The sequence below is a fragment of the Theobroma cacao genome, chromosome 4, assembly GCF_000208745.1.
Source record: "Theobroma cacao cultivar B97-61/B2 chromosome 4, Criollo_cocoa_genome_V2, whole genome shotgun sequence".
Classification (NCBI taxonomy): Eukaryota; Viridiplantae; Streptophyta; class Magnoliopsida; order Malvales; family Malvaceae; genus Theobroma; species Theobroma cacao.
Window position 1 is genome coordinate 26,939,325 of NC_030853.1, and position 26,998 is coordinate 26,966,322.

The 26,998-nt window shown below is 35.3% G+C and overlaps 3 protein-coding genes, 1 long non-coding RNA gene and 1 pseudogene across 4 annotated transcripts; 1 reads left to right on the forward strand and 4 right to left on the reverse strand.

The window, feature by feature from the left end:
* LOC18602814 (putative receptor-like protein kinase At3g47110) lies at positions 3,018-5,320 on the reverse strand. Its single transcript, XM_018118939.1, has 2 exons — positions 3,618-5,320; positions 3,018-3,449 (listed from the first exon to the last, which is right to left on the reverse strand). The coding sequence occupies exons 1-2, from the start codon at positions 5,026-5,028 to the stop codon at positions 3,253-3,255; spliced, it is 1,608 nt and encodes a 535-aa protein (XP_017974428.1). The 5' UTR covers positions 5,029-5,320; the 3' UTR covers positions 3,018-3,252.
* Positions 5,234-6,310, reverse strand: LOC108661631 (putative receptor-like protein kinase At3g47110). The gene has a single exon (XM_018119104.1). The coding sequence runs from the start codon at positions 6,308-6,310 to the stop codon at positions 5,234-5,236; it is 1,077 nt and encodes a 358-aa protein (XP_017974593.1).
* LOC18602815 (putative receptor-like protein kinase At3g47110) lies at positions 8,260-11,666 on the reverse strand. The gene is made up of 2 exons (XM_007034427.2): positions 8,984-11,666; positions 8,260-8,868 (listed from the first exon to the last, which is right to left on the reverse strand). Exons 1-2 carry the CDS (start codon positions 11,664-11,666, stop codon positions 8,456-8,458), a joined length of 3,096 nt encoding a protein of 1,031 aa, XP_007034489.2. The 3' UTR covers positions 8,260-8,455.
* On the forward strand, positions 13,516-14,220 carry LOC108661651. Its single transcript, XR_001927405.1, has 2 exons — positions 13,516-13,721; positions 13,810-14,220. It is a non-coding gene; the product is annotated as an uncharacterized LOC108661651 (long non-coding RNA).
* LOC18602816 lies at positions 16,925-20,074 on the reverse strand (annotated as a pseudogene).

The following is a 26,998-nucleotide window of genomic DNA, read 5'->3' on the forward strand; positions in this document are numbered from 1 at the left end:
CCATACAGCTAGATATTTGGATGGCTGCCATCAACCCTATGCTCCAAATTACTACCTACTACTGTACACTTTTTCGTTGGTATATGGGATTAGCTTACATGTGCACTTGCATCCCAGATGGTACATATGGAAGATGGTAGGCAAGAAGTTTGAAGTGAAGATGAAGAAGATAAGAGATGATGGAGTTTGAAAAGTAATGAGAGATGATTGAAGAGGTGAGCAAGGTGCATGCTGGTTGACAAACCATGCATGATCAGCAAATCTTATGGCAACATTGACTAAAATTAGGCAGAGTTGGACTTACCCAATTCCGGTACAACTCTTCCATTAATTAATTAAACCAGCAAACTAATATTGACTATTGACTCCCCAGGTAATGTTAACGAGGCATTGCTACATTTTAAGTTGAATCTTGGGGTTTTTACACTGGCTAGTTCTAATACAAAAGTTGCATTATTATTTCCTATCAATATAAAAAAAGTTTTGATTTCTTATGGAATAATTGATCATCCAGTTATTTCTTTACGCATGAAACTAAAACCCTGACTATATTTCACCCTAATTTCATGAATTTTGTGGTCCAATATTATATATATATATATATCTTACTACTAAAGTCTTTGCTCTTTAATTATATCTTTCATGCGCTTTCTCCTACATTTAACACTAATCACCTAATTTTAGGAGAGAAAGTTGATTTTCCTTTTTTTTCTTTTATGAATTTCAAACTTTTGGGACAATTAGCCACTCAAAACAACCCTAGATCATTTTGTCATTGGTATCTAGTCAAATTAATTATTTGGCCCACTTATTGTAGTAATGTGACATTTGCAAACTTAGTCATAAAATCATAATAATGGAACATCAAAGAAAATGTAATTTTGAATGATTTGAATTTACATGAGCTTTGAATATATCTTCCCCCAAAAAGTTTACCACTATTTGGAGTACAACTTGATCAGTGGGTTTAGAAGAATTTTGGTTTCATTCAATTTGAATGAAAATAAAGATGAGTTAAGAGTGAAATTTGAGTTGTACCCCTTTTGCACATTATTAAAAAGGCATGCCATGCCGCCAATAATGAAGGCCCAAAAAAGAGAAGGTGTGATTACAGCTGCAAAAGTAGCCTCTTCCACTCCTCCACCCATACATCAAATTGGGGCTTGTAAGTGGCAGGAAAGTGCTTGTGAAAAACACTTCCATCACAAGCAATCTGCCTCGACTGTACTCTAGCTCTAGTCATAATCTCTCTACAGTATGTCCAGCAAATGCATGAAACCAACTCTTGTCAAAAGTATGATAGCTATTCAACCAAATTTATAAAGGTAGTGTTTTTGTATTTTAAATGGAAACAAATTCAGAGGGAGGAAATATCTATCTACTTGAGAATGGAAAGACCTCAAAGACACAACCCAAGTTGTATGGTTGGATGGTAATACATTACTGGGTAACATTTGCTATGCCCAGAACCTGTCCCCGGTGCTTTCTTTGTGGGTAGGGGCCAGGGGCTGCTTTCTTCCCGTAATGCATACAGGGAAAAGTGGGAGCATCTACTGTTTTGATTGCATACACCCACTCCATCCAAAAGGCAATTCACTTTTTATTTTTTCATTTTATCTGTCCCAGTTGGAAGGAAAGGAGGGGAGCGTGAGTCACCTTACAGAATCAGCCAAACAAATTTGCTGTTTTCTAGGATTAGGTTGATGACCTGATTGGCTTGTTGGATGCAAAAGATTCCCCTTGCTGCCAATGTATGCCAAGATAAGGTGGCTTGGCTATGCCTATGATATGCTAATCTGTAAAGAGGAGAGAGCATTTAAGCCCAATCAATGAAAATTTCTCTCTGCTTTTACTCACCCACACAAATGCTTGGCAAGTTGTCTATTTGGGACTATCTCTTCATGGGAAATCTGTGAAAGAAGTAAACGATCTTCAAGTTTGGTTTGATCAGATTACTTTGCTTCTTTTGTCAAGTTCATTCCATTAAGATTTTATTTTTCAATTTTCATTCTGAAATTTGAGTGGAAAAAGAAAGACCGACACCCTTACCTTCCTTCTTGCATGGACCATGGTGAGCTGGGACTGAGCCCACTCTCCACCTAATGGCAAAGGCCACAGGCGCGAGCTGACTCTCAACTGTGGCCCTAACCATCTCATCCGAGTCCGCTTCTTGAAAACAATGCAAACCCAGAACCCACTAACAAGGTCACCAATAATCCATTATTGGTATTTCCCTGCAAAAATAGATGAGGGCACACACTTCGTTTTTCCTCTCATTAATCTAGATATCTATTTAGATGCCAAACATATCATTATGGTTCGCCTTTAATCTTAGATTCCTTTCATTAATTTGGTATTCAATTCAATAATCCCTTCTTGAATTCAATAAATAAACAATTGGGTTTCCAAAACTTAGTACTTAAATTGTTTATCCAATTAACAACACTTCATGATGAAAGGTTCAGGAAATCTGTACTCTTGGATTCTTTTTGGGTCTCATTTCGGTTGGGAGCTTTGTGATTTTTATGGTTCCTCGTTTCTACTTTCTTCCTTTGGGGTTTCCTTTCGTGTTCTGTTTTCTAAGCAGATCTCCTGTGTATGTTTCTGCAGATATTATGGTTTTTAGGTTGTTCTTTGAAAGATCATTTTCCCATGTCCTGGCTTTGTGATGATTCCTTGCTGGTGGTTTTTTGTGCTGTGAATTTGTATTTGTACAGTGATATTTCTCACACCAGGATTTCTAGGCCACTAAAGTCTTCTGTCAATCAGACTAAAGACTTGTCATGACATGAATTGGTGATGAAGGAATAAAATATGCTTTAAAAAAAAAACACTTCAGGATGAAATACTTGAAATTCCATACTTCTAATACTTAAGGTAAATTTTGGAACTTTAAATATCCTAGGTGTATATCATCACTAGCAATAATCTAAACGAATATTCTTGAATGCTTCTGCTAGGACTGATCCTAAATATAATAGCAACAGTCCTTCAGCAAAGCTATATCAGATAAAACATGGGCTGCCTTACATGGTTTCGACCTTAATTAAGTAAAGAATTCTTAATCTCATGCAACTTTGCTAATGTTTCTCTCATTGATAAACGATCTTTTGCTGATGGAGCTGCACATGACAATCCAACTCTAATTATAGCTGATAAACACTCTTCATATTTGCCAGGCCAATAACTGTCATTCTTGGTGCTGCTGCTTCTGTCAATAGAATAAGTATTGAATGAGCTCTTCTTTGAACTTCAAAAATCCTTGAAAAGCCTCGGATCAGCAATCTCAAAAGCTTGATCACTATCCACCGCTGATTCAAATTGATTGAGGCTCAATCCTTCTTTGAACATTCCATCAGTTGGCCTCTTTGCTATGAACATTTCTAGCAGAGGGATTCCAAAACTGTAGACATCTCCACTGGTTGAAGATTTGCCACCTAGACCATACTCTACAGAAAAGTACAGCAGAACATAAGACTTTAAGAATTATCAGAATGCATAACACTAGTGTTTGACTTCAGTAAGCAAACGCATTCACAGTTGTGCCCTTTTTTGATCAATAAAAGCTAAGTAAAAAAAAAAAAAAACAGCTATAGTTAAAAGAGTGGTTCACTGACCTGGAGCAATGTAACCAATTGAGCCCTTGACTCCTATTGTGCTGCTCTCCTCTTGTGAAGGGTGTTGAGGAAGGAATCTTGCCAATCCAAAATCCCCTACATGAGCCGCCATATTTTCATCCAAAAGTACATTCGCAGGTTTCAAATCGCAGTGCACAATTGGCGGTTCGCAGTCATTGTGCAAGTACTCCATAGCAGAAGCTACATCGATGGCGATATTGAGTCTTTGCAACGAGGATAATGATAACCCAGATTCCATATCCTCAGGATATAACCACCTATCTAGGTTGCCACTGGGCATGAACTCCATAAGCAAGGCCTTGAATTGATCTCCTTTATGATCAATACTAAAGCATGAGGTGATGATCTTCATGAGATTTCGATGCCTAATATTCCTCAAGGTCTCACATTCAGCAAAAAAACTTTGAAGGGCTTTGCTTTGTTGCAAGTCAAGAGCCTTCACAGCAAGGGTAATGTTACTGGTGTTGGCTCCATTGTCACTAGTGATGAATGAACCTTTATAAACAGAGCCAAAACCACCCTTTCCAATCAGATTTTCAGCTGCAAAATTGCTTGTAGCAAGCCGGATATCTGAGTAAGATATCATTGGAAGCAACCCCTTCAATGAAGGTGAAGGTTCACCGTCTTTGTCCACCTTGTTTTTCTTCTTTCCAGGTCTCAAAGCCCATAAAAAGCAGAAAATTAAACATAAGAATAAAGTGACTCCCGCTGCTGAAACTAGAATCTTAAGCAGATGATACCTTTTTATTGCTCTTGTTTTACACTGAGGGAGTTCCAAATACCTTGCAATTTCTTGATCACCACTGCAGAGCCCATTGTTTCCCTGAACAGAGGTCAGGCTAAGATTCAAGAAGACTTTTCCTTTTGGAACTTCTCCTTCCAAATGATTGAAAGACAAATTTAACTTCTTCAGATACTGAAGATTTTCCAAGTCTCGGGGAATTGGTCCAGAAAATTTATTAAAGGAGAGATCCAAAACCTCCAGGGAGGTTAGCTTTCCTACTGAACCAGGAATTCCACCGCTGATATTATTTTTGGACAAGTTGAGCAATTGCAAAGTAACACAGCCACCAATTGATGCAGCCAAATTCCCAGACAACTGATTATCAGAAACATCCACCACTTGAAGCTGCTTTAAGTTACCAACTTCACTGGGGAGAGGACCCCAAAGTTTGTTGTGTGACAGATTCAAGTTGGTTAAACTTGAAACTCTGAAAATCTCATTTGGAATGCTTCCATTGAGCCTATTCGAAGCCAGGTTCAATGTCTCTATTTGCTGGCAGAATCCCAAGCTATTGGGAATTTTTCCGGATAACTTGTTATTGTCCATTTGATCGTCGGAAGGTTGTGTAAGATTACCAAAGATATCTGGAATTTCTCCTGATAACATGTTCTGGAACACACTAAAACTCTGTAACTTTTTAAGTTTTGCTATGTTCTTTGGTATCTCACCTGTAAAAGCATTTTGCTCTATTGAAAGAGAAATGAGGTTGTGAAACTTATCAAACCCCTGGGGGAAGCTGCCAGTCAACAAATTGTTAGCAATGCAAAAGTGTTGGAGATTGCTTGACAGATTGGCAACTGAGGAGGGAAATTCACCAACAAGCTGGTTGGAAAAAAAGCATGAAAATTTCTAGCTGCTTACAGCTTGTGAGATAATCAATCAGCTGAAAATTCAGGGCTGTAGTTGAAGAGAGAAAATTTGAACCAAGATTCAACCAGATAAGTTTCTTCATGTTGCCAAACAGAGGAACCGGCCCATGAAATCTGTTCATTGAGAGGTCAAGATATTCAATGCCTGAAGCATTAGAGATAGAACCAGGTACAATTCCTTCAAAACTGTTCTGCGCCAAATAGAGTTGCCTGAGATTTGGAGGAGCTTGAACAATATCATTTGGTAATTTTCCTCCAAGGTTATTTTGGGTCACAGATAAGAAGAATAGAGATGAAACGTTGTAAACAGAAGAAGGGATTTCGCCAGTGAGATGGTTCCCAGAGAGCTGAAAATATTGAAGGTTGCGAAGGCAACCCAACTCACTTGGAATTTCCGCAAGACTCTGGTTTCTTGCAAGATTAAGTGACGTTAAAGAGGAAAGATTTCCAAATGTACGAGGGATTGAACCAGTGAGATTATTGATAGAGACAGAGAGAGTTTTGAGTTTTTGCAGACTGCCCAACTCAGGTGGAAGCTTACCACTAAATCTGTTTTCTTCTAGTCGAAGTGTTTCAAGGTTATGGCAAGTAGAAAGAATAGCTGGAATAGTTCCATTAATGAAATTATTCTTCAGGTCAATTTGCTGCAGAAGTTGAAGCCTACTAAACTCCAACTGAATTTGGCCGTGAAATAGGTTGTGGGAAAGGTTAAGTGTGTGGAGGAAAGTGAAGTTTGAGAGCTGAGGGCCTAAGGTGCCGCCAAGGCCAAGCCAACTAAGGTGGAGGGATTGTACTCGGGATCCTTTACTGCTGCAAGAAACACCATACCAAGTACAGTGAGAGGAATTTCTCGTCCACCCTGAGAGTGCATTTTGAGGGACAGTGACTTGGAATTTGAAAGATAGCAAGGCTTCTTTGTCTGCTCTGGCGCCTTCCAGACATCCCATCTTGCTCATACCCAAGTAAAGACGAGTCTGGAATATGGTAAAAACCAGTAGCAGGAAGTGCAGATGTTCCATGGTAATATGGCTACACTCTTTGCCTTGCTAGAGATAGATAAGATTTGAACTTGTGGGTAACTACATAAATTCCTCTAGTCTAGTATTTATAGGCCTTCGATGGAGCTGTAGAATCCTTGTAGGCTTTAGTATAGGCTTTTGCCTATGCGAACTTTTTTGTCAATCAAGTGTTTAATTATCTTCTTACCAAATCTTTTGTTAGCATTATGTTCGTTTGGGGTTAATTTGAGTGTAAATTACGCTATGTTCTATTGATACTCTAGAGTGACACTGACAGAGTGACAGGGAAATGATCATCTTTTGGAGAAAATTCTGTGTTGACTCCTTCTTGCTGAGAAAATTCGTTGCCTTCAATACTAAGTCTGATACTTTTTTCAGTACTTTTGGGAAGATACTATACGTACTATCTCAATATCAGTAACAGTGAGACTTAGCTGCTTCCTTAAAGATTGCAAGCACTTCCCAAGTACTTGTGTCCATCTTTTAAAGCACGTGTTCCTTAATCTATGCACGTATTCTAGGTACTAGGTTACTTACTGGGAGTTATTTTAATTATAATTCTGTTATGCTATAAAAAAATGCCCAAAAAAATATTCCAAAGATTTTAACACAACTGAATAATAAAAGTCAGGTGATGACCTTTTCAACTTTGGAGTCTGATGCTGGTTAGCTCGATTCACCCCCAAATTTGTGCAGCCATACCAATTAACACGTCTTAGCACGTAAGCTTAGTACTGGTTTAATTAGTGATCTATCACTTGGAACTTGGAAGTAATGCTTCTTGTTCGTCTATAAATACCAAGCTTCAACCAGCATTCTGCCTCATCCCTCTAGGCTCTAGCTAGCTTTAATTAATTATTTCTCTCTTTCTCTTGTCACTTATTGCTCGCATATCTAAGTTATTATCAATTAAGGTGGCAAATGGCTTTCATACCTAAGTCCTCCCAAGCAAAGATGATGATGGTTTTCGTAGCCATCATTTTTCTCATTTCTTTTGCAGCTGCTGTTGTCCCTCAGGCTGCCATTCCCAATCCTAATATCGGGCAGTATCAATGCACTATGCTCATTTAGTCTTTTATTAATTAACTAACTAGAAAATCACTCAAAATAATAATAATAACATAGAAATATGAAGCTATATATATATATATATACATTTATATGTTTTTAAAGAGATATTTCTGTTATTAGAATTTGAGATTCCGTATTGAAAAATATTGAGTTGGGTAAAATGACATTTATGAAATAGAAAAAAAATTATTTTTCATCATGTATGAAATAATATATAATACTATTATATTTTTCTTTATATTTTAAAGACATTTTATTTTCTTATTGCTGCAGCTCCGAAGCTTGTTGACAAGCATCAAGGCAGAAAATATGAAGGGTATGGGGTAGGATTCTCAGGGGGATCCTCCACATGCTGTCCTCCTTAGGAAGCCGCAAGCACCTAATTATGCATGAAAAAAGGGCCCAAAGAAAAACATGCATGTTTCTATCACTTTTTTCTTCTTCTTAATTTCTCAATAGTATCCAATATGCATACTTTCTTATCATTAATATATGGTTACAGTAAACCATATCTTTTCTTATTACTTAATTTTACGAACGTCATCTGTATCAAGTAGGTTGAAGCCGAGTATGTAAACGAAGATGATGGGAATGCGAATATATAGAGTTGCAGTATCGGAAATTTTAATGCATGTTTTCCTTTGCACTTTATGTAGTAGCTAAAATTATAAATGAACACTGATATATATTAATCTTCTTCTATACCTTTGTCTTTATAGTACAAGGAAGATCTTGATAAGATAAGTTTACATGTTTATATACAAACGAATTAATATAAATAAAATTTAACATTTGAATTCAATTTTGCTCAGAAAATTGTTCAAGAAAAAACAGAGATAAAATTTTAAAAAAATCGAACAAATAAAAAGACTCAAAAATTTATGTAATTCTATTATTTGCGTTTACATAATGAAATAAATTAATTAATTATTTTTTAAATTGGAACTTTGTTACTCAATAATTCCTCATAGTTTACATGATAATATTTACAAACGAAAGCATATATCTGCTTCCATATATCAAAACACTAAAAAATATTAGCACACTCATGGGGTAAGAGGCTGATGGGCTGACTCATGATAACTTCAGTAAAATTTTCTTAATGTCATGCAACTTTGTCAAGGTTTCTCTCATGGATAAACGATCTTTGGCTGATTGAGCTGCACAACATAATGCGATTCTTATCACTGCTGCTAAACATTCTTCATATTTGCGAGGCCAATCACTTTCACTGTTGCTGCTGCTGCTACTTTCACTAGAATAAGTCTTGAATGCGCTTTGCAGTAAACTTCCTTGATACTTAAAAAGCCTCGGATCGGCAGTCTCAAAATTTTGATTGCGTTCCATTGCTAATGCAAATTTATTGAGGCTTAATCCTTCTATAAACATTCCATCAGTTGGCTTCTTTGCTATGAACATTTCAAGCAGAAGAATTCCAAAACTATACACATCTCCACTGATAGAAGCTTTGCCACCTAGACCATACTCTACAGAAAAATTCAGCAAAATTAGACTAACAACTACGATCATCACATAAAATTTGCCTTTTTAAGTTAAATTTTTGCTCAAAAAAAAAAAAGTTAATAAGAGTAGTTTACTGACCTGGCGCAATGTAACCAATTGAGCCTTTCACTGCCATTGTGCTACTCTCCCCTTGTGATGGATTTTGAGACAGAAACCTTGCCAATCCAAAATCCCCTACATGAGCAGCCAAATCTTCATCCAAAAGGACATTTGCAGGCTTCAGATCACAGTGCACAACGGTTGGTTCACAGTCATTGTGCAAATAATCTATGGCAGAAGCTACATCGATGGCAATATTAAGTCTTTGCAGAAAGGTCAAACATAATCCAGATTCCTCATCTTCTGGATACAACCACTTCTCCAGGTTGCCATTGGGCATGAACTCCATAACCAATGCCTTGAATTCATCTCCTTTATGATCAACGCTTGAGCATGAGGTGATAATCTTCACAAGGTTTCGATGCCTAACATTCCTCAAGGCCTCACATTCAGCAAGAAAACTTTGAATGGCTTTGCTTTGTTGCAAGTCAAGAACCTTCACAGCAAGGGTAGTATTGTTGGTGTTCGCTCCGTTTTCATTAGTGCTGAATGAACCTTTATAAACCGATCCGAAACCCCCCTTTCCAATCAGATTTTCAGTTGCGAAATTGCTTGTAGCAAGCCGGATACCAGAGTAAGATATCATGGGAGGCAACCCCTTCAATGAAAGTGAAGATTTACTGCCTTTCTCCCTCTTTTTCTTCTTTCTGGACATCAATGCCCATACAAAGCAGAAAATCAAACATATAAATGAAGCAGCTCCAGCAGCTGAAACTAAAATTTTGAGCAGGTGATTTCTCTTACTTTTCCTTGTATTACATTGAGGGAGCTCCAAATTTTTTGCAATTTCTTGATCACTGCTGCATAGCGCGTCGTTTCCCTCGATAGAAAACGTGCTGACGTTCAAGAAGACTTTTCCTGTTGGAACTTCTCCTTCCAAATGATTGAAAGACAAATTTAACATCTTGAGAAACTGAAGATTTTCCAAGTCTTGTGGAATTGGTCCAGAAAGATTGTTTGAAGAGAGATCCAAAACCTCTAGTGATACTAACTTTCCTAACGAATCCGGAATTTCACCACTGATATTATTTCTCGACATGTTGAGATATAGTAAACTTGAACAGCCACTAATTGACGAAGTTAAATTTCCAAACAGCTTGTTTTCAGAAACATCCAACACTTGAAGTTGCTTTAAGTTACCAACTTCACTAGGGAGAGGACCCCCAAGCACGTTATGTACCAGAATCAAGTAGTTTAAACCCGAAAGCATGAAAACCTCTTCCGGTATGCTTCCATTGAGCCTATTCCAAGACAGGTCTAATGTCTGTAGTTGCTGGCAGTTTCCAAGGCTGGTAGGAATTTTACCAGAGAACTGGTTATTGCCCATTAGGATTTCAGAAACTTGAGTAAAATTAGCGAAGCTTTCTGGAATTTCTCCAGAGAACATATTCTGGAACACCAAAAAGCTCTGTAAATTTTTAAGTGTAGCTATACTCCTTGGAATCTCACCTGTAAAAGAGTTCTGCTCAATAGAAAGGGATATGAGATCTTGAAACTTCTCAATCCCCTGAGGGAAGCTACCAGTCAACAAATTGTCAGAAATGCAAAAATGCTGGATATTGCTTGACAGATTTGCGACTGAGGGAAATTCACCAGAAAGTCTGTTGGAATTAATCATCAGATATTCCAGCTGCGTACAGTTTGTAAGAGAATCAATAAACTGAAAATTCTGAGCTGTAGTAGAAGAGAGAGAATTTGCACCAAGGTCCAGCTTGATAAGTTTCTTCATGTTGCCAAGCAGAGGAATTGGCCCACGAAATCTATTTCTAGACAGGTCAAGGAATTCAATGTTTGAAGCATTAGATAGAGAAGCAGGTATAATTCCTTCAAACCTGTTTAGTGCCAAAAACAGTCGCTTGAGATTTGGAAGAACTTGACCTATATCATTTGGTAGATTTCCTGAAAGGTTATTTTGCGTTACAGATAAGAAAACTAAAGAAGTGATGTTGAAAATAGAATAAGGGATTTGGCCGGTCAGATGATTTTCAGAAAGCTGTATCTGTTGAAGGTTTCTAAGCCGACCAAGCTCACTTGGAATCTCACCAACTAACTTGTTTCTTGCAAAAGCAAGAAAAGTTAAAGAGGAAAGGTTTCCAAATGTAGGAGGAAGTGAATCAGTGAGGTTATTGACAGAGATATCCAGGATTCTGAGTCTTTGGAGATTGCCTAGTTCAGGTGGAAGGTTACCACTAAAACTGTTCCCTTGTAATCTAAGTGTTTCAAGATTATGGCAATCAGAAAGAATAGCAGGAACAGTTCCATTAATGGAATTGTTTCTAAGGTCAATGTGCTGAAGAAGTGAGAGCCTACTAAACTCCAGCTGAAATTGGCCATGAAATAAGTTGTGGGAAAGGTTAAGTGTGTGGAGGAAAGTAAGATTTGAGAGGGAAGGGACTAAAGTGCCTGCAAGGCCAAGACTACCAAGTTGGAGGGATTCTACTCGGGATCCATTGCTGCTGCAAGAAACACCATACCAGTTGCAATGAGAAGAATTCTGTGTCCACTCTGAGAGTGCATTTTGAGGATCACTGACATGGAGTTTGAAAGATAGCAAGGCTTCTTTGTCAGTTCTGGAATCCAAATCTCCCATCTGGCACATAACCGAGTAAAATTGGGTCTGGAATAAGGAGAAAAGCAGCAGCAGAAACTGCAGGTATTCCATGGTTTAGAAATATGGTTGAACTTGCCCTCCTTACCGTATGGTTTTAGAATTTGAATCTCTGTACATATAATTACCCATGGATATTGAGTTGTGGACTTTTTGGAGAAGATTCAACCCCGAAGACCAAAAGGCTGCTTGAAAAAGTCTTAACTCTGTAGTCTGTCCCAATCTTCAGGTAAGTCATCCTAAATTAGTTTTAGTGGGGTTACCTAATTTATATTATAAAAATTATCGAAAAGATCCTCTAGAACTCCATGCCAAATTTATTCCGTTGCAATCATTATGGAAGTCAAAGAAGAACAGAAGGCTACTAGAAGGATTAAGGAGAATGGCGGGCGGGGAAGCAGTCAAAGGGCATCTTGATAGACTAGCAACACTGCCCTGCCAAAACATGTTTTGCAACTTGTAGCTTTTTAAGCCTTATGTAGAAGATTCTTCCGATTATCTTCCGAGAATGTACATTACAAGATGGCCTGATTCACAGTTAAAACATTGTTTTTACCGTTTCAATAATAAGATAAAACCCAGTATTTTATTCAATTTTCCTTTTGAAATTGATCTTGAGCAATATTTTTTAGTTATCATATGGATAAATCAATTTAAAATTACCATAATTTTCTTGTCACTATTTCCTATCATAAATCCCTCTTTTTTTTTTTCTCACTTTTAAATGCTTAGTCAAATATACTCTGTCCTTATGCTCCTCTGGTATAGTCCAAGAAGTCGGTGACAGTTATACAAAACTAAAGAAATCAATGAACAGAGAAATCATGTGCTATCAGACTATTTAGGCGTTGAAAGGGTCGAATGAGTTTGCAAATCTTGGACTGATGCTCCCCTTATAAAGTCAACATTATTTTGTTTGTATTTTTAGCTACCTCTTGCAAATTCAAGCTCGTGTCTGAGAAAATTTGTTTATCTTCTTTTTTGAAAGAGTCGGATGAAACTTTTCATTACTCGCCTTTCTGTCCTACTCAATCTTTCCAACTATAGCTTTTGATTGGTACCATGCTATATTTAACTCCAATCTTTGCTTTGTCGGTCAAATGCAATTTCTTGACAGTTAATGGGTAGGTGCATGCATGACACTTTGTATCTCTCTGTTTCAAAAGCAAAACAAATAACAATGTTTCAACGTCAAAAATGACTTTTCAGTTGTTTGTCGCAAGGAAGACTTCATTAGTCAATACCTATTCATCATTCATTTAAATGCAGAGAGTCTTGTATTGAATATTCATGCAAGTTGTATGTCCTTCCAATTTTCTTCGACTTCTTTCCAATTCAAAGATATACCTATCTTTCCCAATGTCCTTACCCAACAAACTAATTCACCATTAAAAAAAAATATCATTTAAGTGCACATGTTGAATTCAAAATTCAATAATTACATTGATAATGATTGTTAAAATATAAATTTTCTTGTTAAGTATGCATATTGAATGCATATAAATGCAAGCTTTAACCTCTTCCAACTCAAACATGTACTGATTTTTTCGTGATATCCTGAGTGAATTAACCAATTTACCATGACTTGGATTTCATGAATCAATATTATCATCATTTGTATTGATTGTTTTAGTTTAAAGTTACCTCTCAAATACGGTATAGTATTAAATATATAGAAATGGCAGTTATCTGCCCTTCAGATTTTTCAACCTTTTTCCCAATTCAAACATGTACCAATCTTCAATTCAATGCCTAACCAACCAACCATGAGACCTAGTCGTTCATTGAATATTCTTTACTCTTGAGATCAGTGTAGACTGACTTAAAATTTCAGATTGTGGAATACAGTAATCTGATGATTAGTCATGATTTTCTGTCTATAAATACTAAGCTTCAACTGACATTGTCCATCACCCCTTGCCTTCTCCTGCTCTATTTCCAAGCTAAGTCCCCTAACTTCTTTGCAGATTCAATTACGTTGGCAAATGGCTTTAACTCAGTCCTCTCAAGTGAGGATGTTGGTGGTTGTCTTAGCCATCATAGTTCTCATGTCATCTGCTAGTGCCGCTGTTATCCCCCAGGATTTGATCCTGAAACCTATTAATCTGGGTAAGTTGTTTCTCTGCTACAGCACAGGTTCCAAATTATAGACTAAGTGTAGGCTTTTAATTAACCACATTTGATGATGCTGGTGCAGGACGGAAGCTTCTTGCTAATTATTATAACCCTCCCAACGCATATCCTGGTATACCAAGTGGATCAGGAGGCTATCCATGCTGCAAATAAGAAGCTATAAACTCTGCAAAAGAGTTGAGAAGAAAAAGAATGACAAGAACAAGGGCAAAGACATTACTGTATTTGTTTTTAAGTGAATTGAGTGTATGGTTAGGAAAAATATATAAGAGAATAAAATGAAAGGCACAAACCGTATTAGTATCTGTGACTCCATATTCATTCAGTCTAGATTGCTGTCAAGTGTTAAACCAGATAGCTCCTTCTTCTTTGCTCTGTTTTTTTTTTTTTTTTGACCATATTGTATTGATTAAATGCTTTCATTAGTATATGTCTCAAGGCTTAATTGTTTTGAGAAACTTTAAATTGTTGAGTTTGATAGTAATATGCTAAATGCTATATGCAATTGAGATGATACATGTTGGATGGATTAATTCCAATTAGGCAATGCCACTTAAAAATTAAGACAAAGGATAATCCCTCCTCCTAAATGACCTCAAGTTTTTACTGTCAAAATACCTGTTGTAACAGTTGTTGACTTTAGCCAATCTCACTTAAGTTAAATCCAGAGAAATTGAACTATAAAATAAACCAAATTAAAAAAAAAAGGGAATAATGTCATTTTATTCCATCCAATAATTCGATTATTCTTTGAACATAATATATATATATAATATCATTATTGAGACGTTGGAGTGCATAAATAATAGGAACATAATATATATTAAGAAATTTATGAATATATGTATATTTTATGAGTACTTTAGGACAATTTACTTATTTTTAATTAAAAATTAACCATAGCCTTAATCATTACTTTCAGTTTTTACTGCATGAGAAGATGCAAAGTCAGGGCACTAAAAGATGCTAAGCAAAAGACCGCCGTTTGAAAGTTTCACTACAAAGCTTCCAAAATTTTATCTAACACATAACACACGTGGCAGCCAACGAAAGCTTACAGAATCAAAGTGCCACGCCAGAACACTTTTTAGCTGTCTTTTCAATTCAATCTCAAACTTTAACTCCTCGTCTCTTCTGATTCTTCAAACCACACAACAAAAAAAAAAAAAAAACCCATAAACACAAGTTTGTCTCATTCTGTTCTTGGAATTGAAGCAAAGAAGTGAACCTGTAAAAACGGGAAGTTTTTCTATTGAATTTGTAGCTGTTGCAAATGCAGAAACTGATTCTACATAATGATATACAAAATGTAAAGCATTCTTGTAACAGGGAGAGAGAAAGTATTCTAAATAAGTAAAAGATGTGTTGGAGATGGTGTAGAGGAAGATTGAAACAATATCTCAAATGCTAAATGTTGTGATAGGTGGAAGAGAATGGATAAGCAGTAGAGTAAGATTAAAGAATAAGTAAAAATTTAAGTGAATGGTGGAGTAAGGGTAAGTATAGGTAGCGAACAAGTGAGTAACGGAGTGAGGTTGAGCATAGGGCAGACAAGGACTCAAAAAAGAGAATTTGACAGAGAATATTTCTAGAGAGGGAGATAAGATTGAAAACGTGTCTGCCCTAGCTTCATAAATTTTATTATGTCCAAAATGAATTATCAAAACTCTATATAAACAATTAATCGAGAACAAGTTTTAATGCACATATTAAGTAACAACTTTTTAAAGTAATTTTATTGACACTAAACCATTATGTCATGAGAAGTCTCTAACTTTTAGCTAAAGACTACTATTGACATAAGATTTCTAACTTGTGCTAAAACGATACATACAGTTACGGAAAGCTTGCCTCACGAAATCCAAATCGCATTCCTTCCCTGTCCTAAACTAAAAGAGCGCAAGATGGGTCTCACTCTTTTCCTAGAAACCTGCTCTAAACAAGAGAAACTCGAAAGAGCAGCAAGCTCATCACTCCACCTCTAAATCCAGAATAAACGTTTCTGTCAACCGCTAGAAGCGGCCCAAAATAAAAAAACTCAGACCACGAGCAAAGATGACACCCTAATGGACGTCCTACAGAGTCCTAGAACGACCATTGCATCCATCTAGGCTCCACCATTCGTAAGAGCAAGACCAACAAACAGGGGAAGTCCTCTGTTCCTCCTGACAGACATAACAAATCAGCGAACATCCATAAGTCAGACCGAATCCTAGCAGGTCAGCCACTCAAGCTCCGGCATCGCGAGCATTTCCACAAGAGAGACCATCGTCCGCAACCAGAAAGCAATTTCCACGACGAAAAGTTTTAATATACACAATGAATAATAGTTACTGAAACTCATCATAACATTGCAGTAGTAATGAATAATAATTAGAAACTCATTATGTCACTATTAAAGTAATTGGTGTTTTATAGTTATTAATAATGTAATATGAATGCTCTTAAGTACAAGGTAAGAGGGAAAATGTATAAGATAACAAGTTAAGAGAGAAAATATGATAGGAGAAAATAGTTAAAGAAAAGATTAAGAGGAAGATCTCTTAACTATTATCATATTTGAGTTTCCAAGTTAAATTCTTCAAAACATCTCAAGTTGAAAACAACTTATGAAACCAGTCACTTGTTCCAATTACTTTCGCGATCATTCACGTAATGTAGCTCTTTTCCTCATTTTATATGTTTTCATTACTTTTTGTGTAATATTAATTATAATATAATTTTTTAAAAAATAATAAATTAGTAACCAACATAAAAATATTTACAAGTACACACAATTAGAAAGAAAAAGAGTAAAAAAAATGAATTTGCTAATCATGAATGATAATGACGAAGTTTTGTCTTAATTAAGGTCGCCTCTCTGTCAAAGTTCAACTGATATCTTGAGTTTTGCTCAAGCTTAAGCATTAAATATCTGGTACTATTAGTAAATTGTACCCCTCAAATTTATTTTATTTTTTTTAGAAGGTAGTAAGTTATTCGGTATATAAAAGTATAAAGCAACGATGGATCAAATATTAATTTAATATTGGTTATAAGTTGAACCTTTATTACTTAAAAATTGATCATAATTTACGCAATAGTAATGCAATTAAAAACATTCATCGGCTTCAATACATTGGAACCAACTCCAATTAAAACTATTAGCACACTCATGGAGTAAGAGGGTGATGGGTGCCTCATAACTTGAGTAAAATCTTCTTAATATCATGCAACTTTGTCAAGGTTTCTCTGGTGGATAAACGATCTTTGGCTGATTGAGCTGCACAACATAATGCAACTCTTATCACTGCTGCTAAACATTCTTCATATTTGCTGGGCCAATTACTGCCACTGTTGTTGCTGCTATTGCTGCTGCTGCTGCTGCTGCTTTCACTAGAGTAAGTATTGATTGAGCTTTGCAATAAACCTCCTTGATTCTTAAAAAGCCTCGGGTCGGCAGTCTCAAAAATTTGCTTACGATCCACTGCTGATGCAAATTTGTTAAGGCTTAAACCTTCTTTGAACATTTCATCAGTTGGCTTCTTTGCTGTGAACATTTCAAGCAGAAGAATACCAAAACTGTACACATCTCCACAGGTAGAAGCTTTGCTACCTAGACCATACTCTACAGAAAAATTCAGCAGAAATTAGACTAACAATTATGACCATCACATAAAAATTTATCTTTAAAGAAAACTTTTTATTCGGAAAAAAAAAAGTTAACAAGAGTAATTTACTGACCAGGAGCAATGTAACCAATTGAGCCTTTCACTGCCGTTGTGCTACTCTCCCCTTGTGGGGGATTTTGAGACAGAAACCTTGCCAATCCAAAATCCCCTACATGAGCAGCCATATCTTCATCCAAAAGCACATTTGCAGGTTTCAGATCACAGTGCACAACGGTTGGTTCAGTCATTGTGCAAATAATCTATGGCAGAAGCTACATCGATGGCAATATTAAGTCTTTGCAGAAAGGTCAACCATAACCCAGATTCCTCATCTTCTGGATACAACCACTTCTCTAGGTTGCCATTAGGCATGAACTCCATAACCAAGGCCTTGAATTCATCTCCTTTATGATCAACGCTTGAGCATGAGGTGATAATCTTCACAAGGTTTCGATGCCTAACATTCCTCAAGGCCTCACATTCAGCAAGAAAACTTTGTATGGCTTTGCTTTGTTGCAAGTCAAGAACTTTCACAGCAAGGGTAGCATTGTTGGTGTTCGCTCCGTTTTCATTAGTGCTGAATGCACCTTTATAAACCGATCCGAAACCTCCCTTTCCAATCAGATTTTCAGTTGCGAAATTGCCGGTAGCAAGCCGGATATCAGAGTAAGATATCATGGGAGGCAACCCCTTCAATGAAAGTGAAGATTTACTGCCTTTCTCCCTCTTTTTCTTCTTTCTGGATATCAATGCCCATACAAAGCAGAAAATCAAGCATATAAATGAAGCAGCTCCTGCTGCTGAAACTAAAATTTTGAGCAGGTGATTCCTCTTTCTTTTCCTTGCATTACATTGAGGGAGCTCCAAATTTCTGGCAATTTCTTGATCACTGCTGCATAGCGCGTCGTTTTCCTGGATAGAAAACGTGCTAACGTTCAAGAAGACTTTTCCTGTTGGAACTTCTCCTTCCAAATGATTGAAAGACAAATTTAACATCTTAAACTGAAGATTTTCCAAGTCTTGTGGAATTGGTCCAGAAAGATTGTTAGAAGAGAGGTCCAAAAATTCTAGTGCTACTAACTTTCCTAATGAATCCGGGATTTCACCACTGATATTATTTCTTGACATGTTGAGATATAGTAAACTTGAACAGCCACTAATTGATGAAGGTAAATTTCCAAGCAACTTATTTTCAGAAACATCCAACTCTTGAAGTTGCTTTATGTTACCAACTTCACCGGGGAGAGGACCCCAAAGCACGTTATGTACCAGAATCAAATAGTTTAAACCAGAAAGCAGGAAAACCTCTTCTGGTATGCTTCCATTGAGCCTATTCCAAGAAAGGTCCAATGTTTGTAGTTGCTGGCAGTATACAAGGCTGGTAGGAATTTTACCAGTGAATTGGTTATTGCCTAATCGGATTACAGAAACTTGTGTAAAATTGGCAAAGATTTCTGGAATTTCTCCGGATAACATATTTTGGAACCCCAGAAAGCTCTGTAAAATTCCAAGTTTGGCTATACTCTTTGGAATCTCACCTGTAAAAGAGTTCTGCTCGATAGAAAAGGATATGAGATTTTGAAACTTCTCAATCCCCTGAGGGAAGCTACCAGTCAACAAATTGTCAGAAATGCAAAAATGCTGGATATTGCTTGACAGATTTGCGACTGAGGGAAATTCACCAAAAAGTCTGTTGGAATTAATCATCAGATATTCCAGCTGCGTACAGTTTGTAAGAGAATCAATAAACTGAAAATTCTGAGCTGTAGTAGAAGAGAGAGAACTTGAACCAAGTTCCAGCTTGATAAGTTTCTTCATGTTGCCAAGCAGAGGAATTGGCCCATGAAATCTATTTCTAGACAGGTCAAGAAATTCAATGTTTGAAGCATTAGATAGAGAAGCAGGTATAATTCCTTCCAACCTGTTTAGTGCCAAAAACAGTTGATTGAGATTTGGAAGAGCTTGACCTATATCATTTGGTAGATTTCCTGAAAGGTTATTTTTTGTTACGGATAAGAAAACTAAAGAAGTAATGTTGAAAATAGAATAAGGGATTTGGCCTGTCAGATGATTTTCAGAAAGCTGAATCTGTTGAAGGTTTCTAAGCTGACCAAGCTCACTTGGAATTTCACCAACTAACTTGTTTCTTGCAATAGCAAGAGAAGTTAAAAAGGAAAGGTTTCCAAATGTAGCAGGAAGTGATCCAGTGAGGTTATTGACAGAGATATCCAGGACTCTGAGTCTTTGGAGATTGCCTAGTTCAGGTGGAAGGATACCACTAAAATTGTTCCCTTGTAATCTAAGTGTTTCAAGATTATGGAAATCAGAAAGAAAGGGGGGAACAGTTCCATTAATGGAATTGTTTCTTAGGTCAATGTGCTGAAGAAGTGAGAGCCTACTAAACTCCAGCTGTAATTGGCCATGAAATAAGTTGTGGGAAAGGTTAAGTGTGTGGAGGAAGGTAAGATTTGAGAGGGAAGGGGCTAAGGTGCCTACAAGGCCAAGTCTACCAAGTTGGAGGGATTCTACTAGGAATCCATTGCTGCTGGAAGAAACACCATACCAGTTGCAATGAGAAGAATTCTGTGTCCACCCTGAGAGTGCATTTTGAGGATCACTGACATGGAGTTTGAAAGATAGCAAGGCTTCTTTTTCAGTTCTGGAATCCAAATCTCCCATCTGGCACATAACCGAGTAAAATCGGGTCTGCAATAAGGAAAAAAGCAGCAGCAGAAACTGCAGGTATTCCATGTTTTAGAAATATGGTTGAACTTGCCCTCCTTACCATATAGTTTTAGAATTTGAATCTCCATATATATAACAGATAAAAAAAAATTAAATACCGATATATTTATTAAGTTCTGGAAGGCTTTTTGGAGAAGATTCAGCGCCGAAGACCAAAGGGCTGGTTGAGAAGTCTCAACTCTGTCCTTGTCTTCACGAAATTTTTGATTAAATTATATAATTAGCCCGTGTATTCTATAAAAAATGTAGATTTAATTTTTGTATAATAATTTATATAAATTAAGTTTTTGTAATTTTTTAATTTAAATTGAAAACTAACTTTATTAAAGTAATAAATTGAAAAAATACAAAAGCTTAATTGTGTAAATACACAATTAATAAATTGTGTATTTTTAGCCACCGCTTGCAAATTCAAGCTCGTGTCTTAGAAAATTTGTTTATGTTCTTTTTGAAGGAGTCCGATGAAACTATATTTTTCAACGTGACATATAACAATTAAATTTTCAACATAGCATATAACAACTAAATCTTTAATATGGTATGTAATAATTACATTTTTCAATATGACGTGTAATAATTAAATTTCAATATGCTGTGTAATAACTACATTTTTCAATATGACGTATAATAACTAAGTTTTCAACATAACATGTAACAATTAAATTTTTAACATGACCTATAACAATTATATTTTTCAATATAACATATAATAACGAAATTATCAACGTGATGTGTAATAATTACATTCTTCAATATAACATGGAACAACTAAATTTTTAACATAACATGTAATAATTACATTTCTCAACATGACGTGTAACAATTAAATTTTCAACATAGCATGTAACAATAAAATCTTTAACATGGTAGATAATAATTATATTTTTTAACATGACATGTAACGACTAAATTTTCAACATGAAGTGTAACAACTACATTTTTCAAAATGACATGTAATAACTAAATTTCTATCATGACGTGTAATAACTAAATTTTTCAACATGACATGTAACAACTAAATTTTCAATATAGCATGTAACAAACTAAATTTTCAACATGACATATAACAATTATATTTTTCAACATGACATGTAACAACTAAATTTTTCACATGACATGTAATAATTATATTTTTTAACATGACTTGTAACAACTGAATTTCAATATAGCATGTGATAACTACATTTACAATGCGATTTTTTGTCGCGTGTGATATACGCTCTATTTACTTATCAACATAACCCTTAATTATAAAAAATAGAAAACGTTTAGTTCTTAATTGTTACAACTAAAACGTTTAGCCCTTAATTGAAAAAGTACCCAAACATTTAGCCTCCATTTGAGCGTTTAATTTTTAAAAAAAAATATCATTTAAGTGAACATGTTGAATTCAAAATTCAATAATTACATTGATAATGATTGTTAAAATATAAAATTTCTTGTAAAGTAAGCANTTACTTAGTAAAGTAAGCATATATATATATATATATATATATATAAATATATGTATATATAAGTTTTAACCTTCTTCCAATTTAAACATGTTCTCATTTTTTCATGATTTTCAATTTGTTTTTAAAGAAAGTGTTTTTATCCAATCTTAATATATTTTGGAATGTCATTTCAAATCTCTCACTTAATAGGTCAAAAACGATATTAGAAACCTGGCATGGGAAAGAAAATATGTACAATTACATGGAAAGCACCATCCAAGGTAAAAAACCAAAATCACAAAAAGCCCGGAAGCAGAAAAAAGGTGATACGAAAGCCACTAAACAAAAATAATAATAATAAAACTAGATCTTAATCGATGTGCATTTGTCATCAGCTTTGAATTGTAAATAAATAAAAGGATAAAATACCCTACACTTTTAAATTTTAATCGAAATTTTTAAATGAGTCCATTAGTTTTCGAAATAGACATTTCACCTTAAAAGTGTAAACACCGTTAATAAAGATTATGAAAAAACTAAAATATGCTTTTTTTTTTCTTTATGAATTTAAAAAATTATTATTATATTTTTTAAAAAAAGGAAGCGTCGATCTCCCTAAGAAAGGGGAGCACCAACCGATGCTCCTTAAGGGAAGGAGCACCAAATCTTGGCGCTCCCCTATTTTTTTAAATAAATTAAAAAATTAATAAAAATTATATAACATTAATTTTTAAAATTAATAAAAAGTAAAATTATTATTTCAATATTAACATATCATCAAACTAACAAAAACACTAATGGTTAGCTAACGGCTAGATCTATGTGTCTAGTCGAAGATATTTTTTTAGATAGATTGTTTATTTCAAAAATTAATGAACCCCGTTTAAAATTTCAATTAAAACTTAAGAATATGAGGTATTTTACTCTAAATGAAAAGATAAAACTTCACCACAAAGTTTGAAATTCCTTTGCAACATTAAGTCAGATGGGAGACACCAGCCGCATGCTACTCACTTGTTGACACCAACTTCAAAGATGATGAAGGCATAAACAGCTCAAACCCCAACCTTACACTGCTCCCAGAACCTTACGAGTTCACTGAAGCAAAGGCACTCCTTCCCTAACAAACCTCAAAAGACAAAACCAGAGCGACAAAGTGGAATTGCTCAGCAAAAACAAAAGTTGAGAAGATCATGATTACCCAATCCTAGCAAAAACCGAACACCGTCGTTTGAAAGTTTTGACTGTCAAAGGATATTGGTTCCGTCACATGTTATCGTAACAGTTGTTGACTTTAGCCAATGTCACTTAAGTTAAATTCAAAGAAATTGAATAAAAAATAAACCAAATTAATAAATCGAATAGTGTCATTTTATGTCATCAAATAATTTGACTATTTTCTTAACATAATATATATGTTATTGATTAAGACATTCACCTGTATAAAAACGAGACTCGTAATAAAATATTAGATAATTTTTTAAAAAATTTATTAATCACTCTTATTGAAAAGGAAATCATTATAAGCTTTGACTTTTAAAAAAAAAAAAGTAAAATTTTATTGCTGCATTTTGTCTCAAAAAGAGACTTACAGAAGTAGAGTCAATCAAAAGTGTCCCTTTGAGGTGGACAGGCAAGCATCAGATTAAAAGAGTTTGATGTGCCATTGCCAAAAAATGAAAAGACAAGCATTTCAATTCAAGCCTATAGCTAAAAGCTACTCTTGTCTCTAATGCATTACATAAGAAATACAAACTGAATTCGAAATCGTAGAGACTAGCTAGGAGTAACTGAGTCTTGGAGTGTTCCCCATGTCGAAGTAAGCTTTGAAGTTACAAGCTCGCAAAACCCCAATTTTTGTCAAACCATCTGCTACTAAATTGGCTTGCCACAAAATATGAATAAAGGAAATCCCCACATTGTTACGCAAATAAGACTCAATAGCGTTTGAAATAAATTTCATACGCCATGGTACCTTGTTATGGTCTCTAGTCCAATTGATGGCATTGAAAGAATCGCATTCAACTTCAAAATGGTGTGTTGCAGCCTAAGGGGAGGAGAGAAAAAAATTGATGCCCTCCTGAACAAATTTAAATTTAGCATAATTAGATTCCTCCATTCCAATGTGCATAGAGATGATGCCTTTTATATATCATAGATGGTCCTTTTGAATTCCTATGCCTATAGGGTCAGGTTTGCCTTTTGCTGCTCCATCGATATTTAGTTTGAGAGACCCTGGCAATGGGGGTGACCAGCTTCCACTTACCCTTGTTTTGGCCTATTGGCGCTATTAGAAAGAAGTGTGAGGTTAAGTATACATAAGTTGGTAGGAATATCTCCCATTTGCCACTTTCCTTTGCACAACAATGAGAGCCGAAGGAGGGTAATGTCAACAATTTGTTCGACTTCAAACTTCTTACCTCTAAATATAGTCTCATTTCTACATAACTATAATGTCCATAAGTTGGCAAAAAACAACATTTTCCAAACATGCTTGACTTTGGGAGAAATGGGATGGATTTGGCATATTGCTTCTTCAGCAGTCATAAGCCCTCTTTCCATTATGATGGATTTGGCACCCATCTTACCTTTCAAGACTTGCCAATAGAATGTTTTCACTTTTGGTGGTGCATTTCCAGTCCAAACATTGCTCCAGACACTATCAAAGGATTGAGGAATGTCGTGAAAAGCCTTGCAGAAGGAGGATGAGGAGTAAGAACCGCTTGTGGTTGTTTTCCAAATCACTGCATCATAATCAGTTGGGTGAGGTTAAATGTTGCTTATAAGAGCTCTAAATTCTTCCCACTGATCTATCTCGTAATTGAATGGTTGTCTTCTCATGTTAATACCCCAAGTCCATTTGTGATTGACCCATTTCCTAATTTGACAATGGTGGCCTTTTTGTCGATTGCTAAAGCATAGATGCGAAGAAAAGTCGATGAGAGAAGGGCACCACTTAGCCAAAAATCATTCCAAAATGAGATAGTGTTCCCTTTTCCAAGAAGATGACCAAATTTGGAAGTGACCAATTCATGATATCTATTGGAGGGTCGAAGAGGTTTAGAAATGTGCTTCCGAAGGAAAGACGGTTTGTGGGAGAGTAGCATACAGCTTGGATCAAGTCTGTTTTTAGCCGAGATGACTTTGTGCCATAAACTATCGAGTTCATTTACGTATATCCATAACCACTTGTTTAAGAGAGCTCGATTTTTAAGCTCGAGGTTCATAATCCCTAAACCCCCTTGGCTTTTAAACTTGCAAATAAAAGGCCAATAAATGTAGTGTAACCTTTTCTTATCAAAATTTCCTGACCATGAAAAATCCTTCTAGATGGCATCAAGTTTTTGCTTAACTGAAGCAAGCATCTGGAAAAAAGAGAGGAAATAAAAAGGAAGGTCGAAGAGAACTGAATTGATAAATGTTAGCCGTCCTCCCATTGGGAGAAATTTACCCTTCCACCCTGCAAGCTTAAATTGAAATTTTTCAACAATTGGCTGCCAGGTGAGCAAGGAGCAAGGGTTAATTTCCAATGGCATGCCGAGATAGCTAGTAGGGAAAGTTTTCACTTTGCAACTAATCTTGTTTGCCCAGAACTAAATAAGATTAGTATCAGTGATAGATATTTTTAATTTTATAAAAGATTGTCGAATTCAATTAAAGATACCTAATCTTAGCATGCAATAATTGTTAAAAATATTTCTATTTTGTACTTAACAAGTAGTTGGAGTTATTTGTGTAATTTTTAAATTAATTTTTTTTTTCATTTAAATTATTTTATGTTTTTATCAAACATTCAACTTCTAGTATGAGTTTTTATAAACATTGTTTTCGTCCCAAATGCAAAACTCTAGCTCTCAACTGATTATATCTATTTTGTATTCATCATTTTTATTGATTGTTCTAGTTTAAAATTACCTCTCAAATACGGTAAAGTATTAAATATATAGAAATGACAGTCATCTGCCCTTCAGATTTTTCATCCCTTTTCCCAATTCAAACATGTACCAATCTTTAATGCTTAGCCAACTAACCATAAGACCTAGTCGTTCATTGAATATTCTCGTCAGCAATTCTGTGGAGATCAGTGTAGACTGACTTAAAATTTCAGATTGTGGAATACAGTGATCCGACAATTAGTCTTTGATTAATCTTCATTTACGGAAAAGGTCATGATTTTCTGTCTACAAATAGTAAGCTTCAATTGACATTGCCGATCACACCTTGCCTTCTCCTGCTCTATTTCCAAGCTAAGTCCACTAACTTCTTTGCCGATTTAATTAGGTTGCAAATGGCTTTAACTCAGTCCTCTCAAGTGAAGATGTTGGTGGTTTTCCTAGCCATCATAGTTCTCATGTCCTCTGCTGCTGCTGCTGCAGCTGTTATCCCCCAGAATTTGATCCTGAAACCTATTGAATATCTAGGTAAGTTCTTTCTCTGTCATAGCACAGCTCCCAAATTATAGAGTAATCGCAGTGTTTTAATTAATCACATTTGATTTTGATCACGATGTTGGTGCAGGACGGAAGCTTCTTTCTGCTCCTAACCCTCCCCCTATCCCATCCTATGCTACAGTACCAAGTGAATCACGAGGCTATGTATGCTGTCCTTAAAAAGCTACAACTCTGCGAAAGAGTTGAGAAGAAAAAGAATGACAAGAACGAGGACAAACAGACATTACTGTATTTGTTTTTAAGTGAAGAGTATATGGTTTGGAAAAATATATAAGAGAATAAAATGAATCGCAGAGACCATATTAGTGTTTGTAACTCCATATTCATTCAGTCTAGAACTCTAGATTGGTGCCAGAGTGTTAAACCAGATAGCTTCTTATCCTTTTCTTTTCTTTTTTTTGTGTGACCATGTTGTATTGATTAAATGCTTTCATTAGTAAAAATTAATGTAGTATATACTTCAATGCTTAATTGATTTGTTGTGTTTAATAGTAATATGTTCTATGCATTTAAGATGACAAATGTTTACATTTGAGTATTTGGTTCATTGATTAATGTATAATCTCTTTGTCTAAAAAGTAAGATTCAAATCTCTCTTCCCTAATTATAGAAAAAAAAATGATAAATGTTTGTTGAAAAAAGGAAATTTGGGAATTAATGCAAATTAGGAAATACCAATTTAAAATTTCTTCTTATAAGTGAAAAAATAAATCAAATTAAATTCAAATTACAGTAAAATCTTTATAAATTAATAATCTCGATTAAATAATTTTTGATCAATCTCGACTTGAGATCAACGTGGTAAGTTAATAATTTTCTAAATTTATAAGATAATACATTTACAAAAAAACACATCAATCCTCCTTCTTATGTAAATTAAAAATTTTTTTATGCATCAAAATTATATATATATATATTACTCAACTAAGAAGTCTTTACAAAATATGACTCAAATATTACTTGTTTTTTCTTGA

What these genes read in the sequence shown, in the direction of transcription:
- LOC18602814 (XM_018118939.1), bottom strand. Translation starts at nt 5,028, where the DNA reads ATGTTATCAGGAGAAATTCCAGATATCTTTGGTAATCTTACACAACCT. An exon ending in AATTGGTTACATTGCTCCAG is followed by an intron (nt 3,450 to 3,617) that starts GTCAGTGAACCA and finishes ACTTTTCTGTAG; the next exon opens with AGTATGGTCTAGGTGGCAAA.
- LOC108661631 (XM_018119104.1), bottom strand. Translation starts at nt 6,310, where the DNA reads ATGGAACATCTGCACTTCCTGCTACTGGTTTTTACCATATTCCAGACT.
- LOC18602815 (XM_007034427.2), bottom strand. Translation starts at nt 11,666, where the DNA reads ATGGAATACCTGCAGTTTCTGCTGCTGCTTTTCTCCTTATTCCAGACC. An exon ending in AATTGGTTACATTGCGCCAG is followed by an intron (nt 8,869 to 8,983) that starts GTCAGTAAACTA and finishes ATTTTTCTGTAG; the next exon opens with AGTATGGTCTAGGTGGCAAA.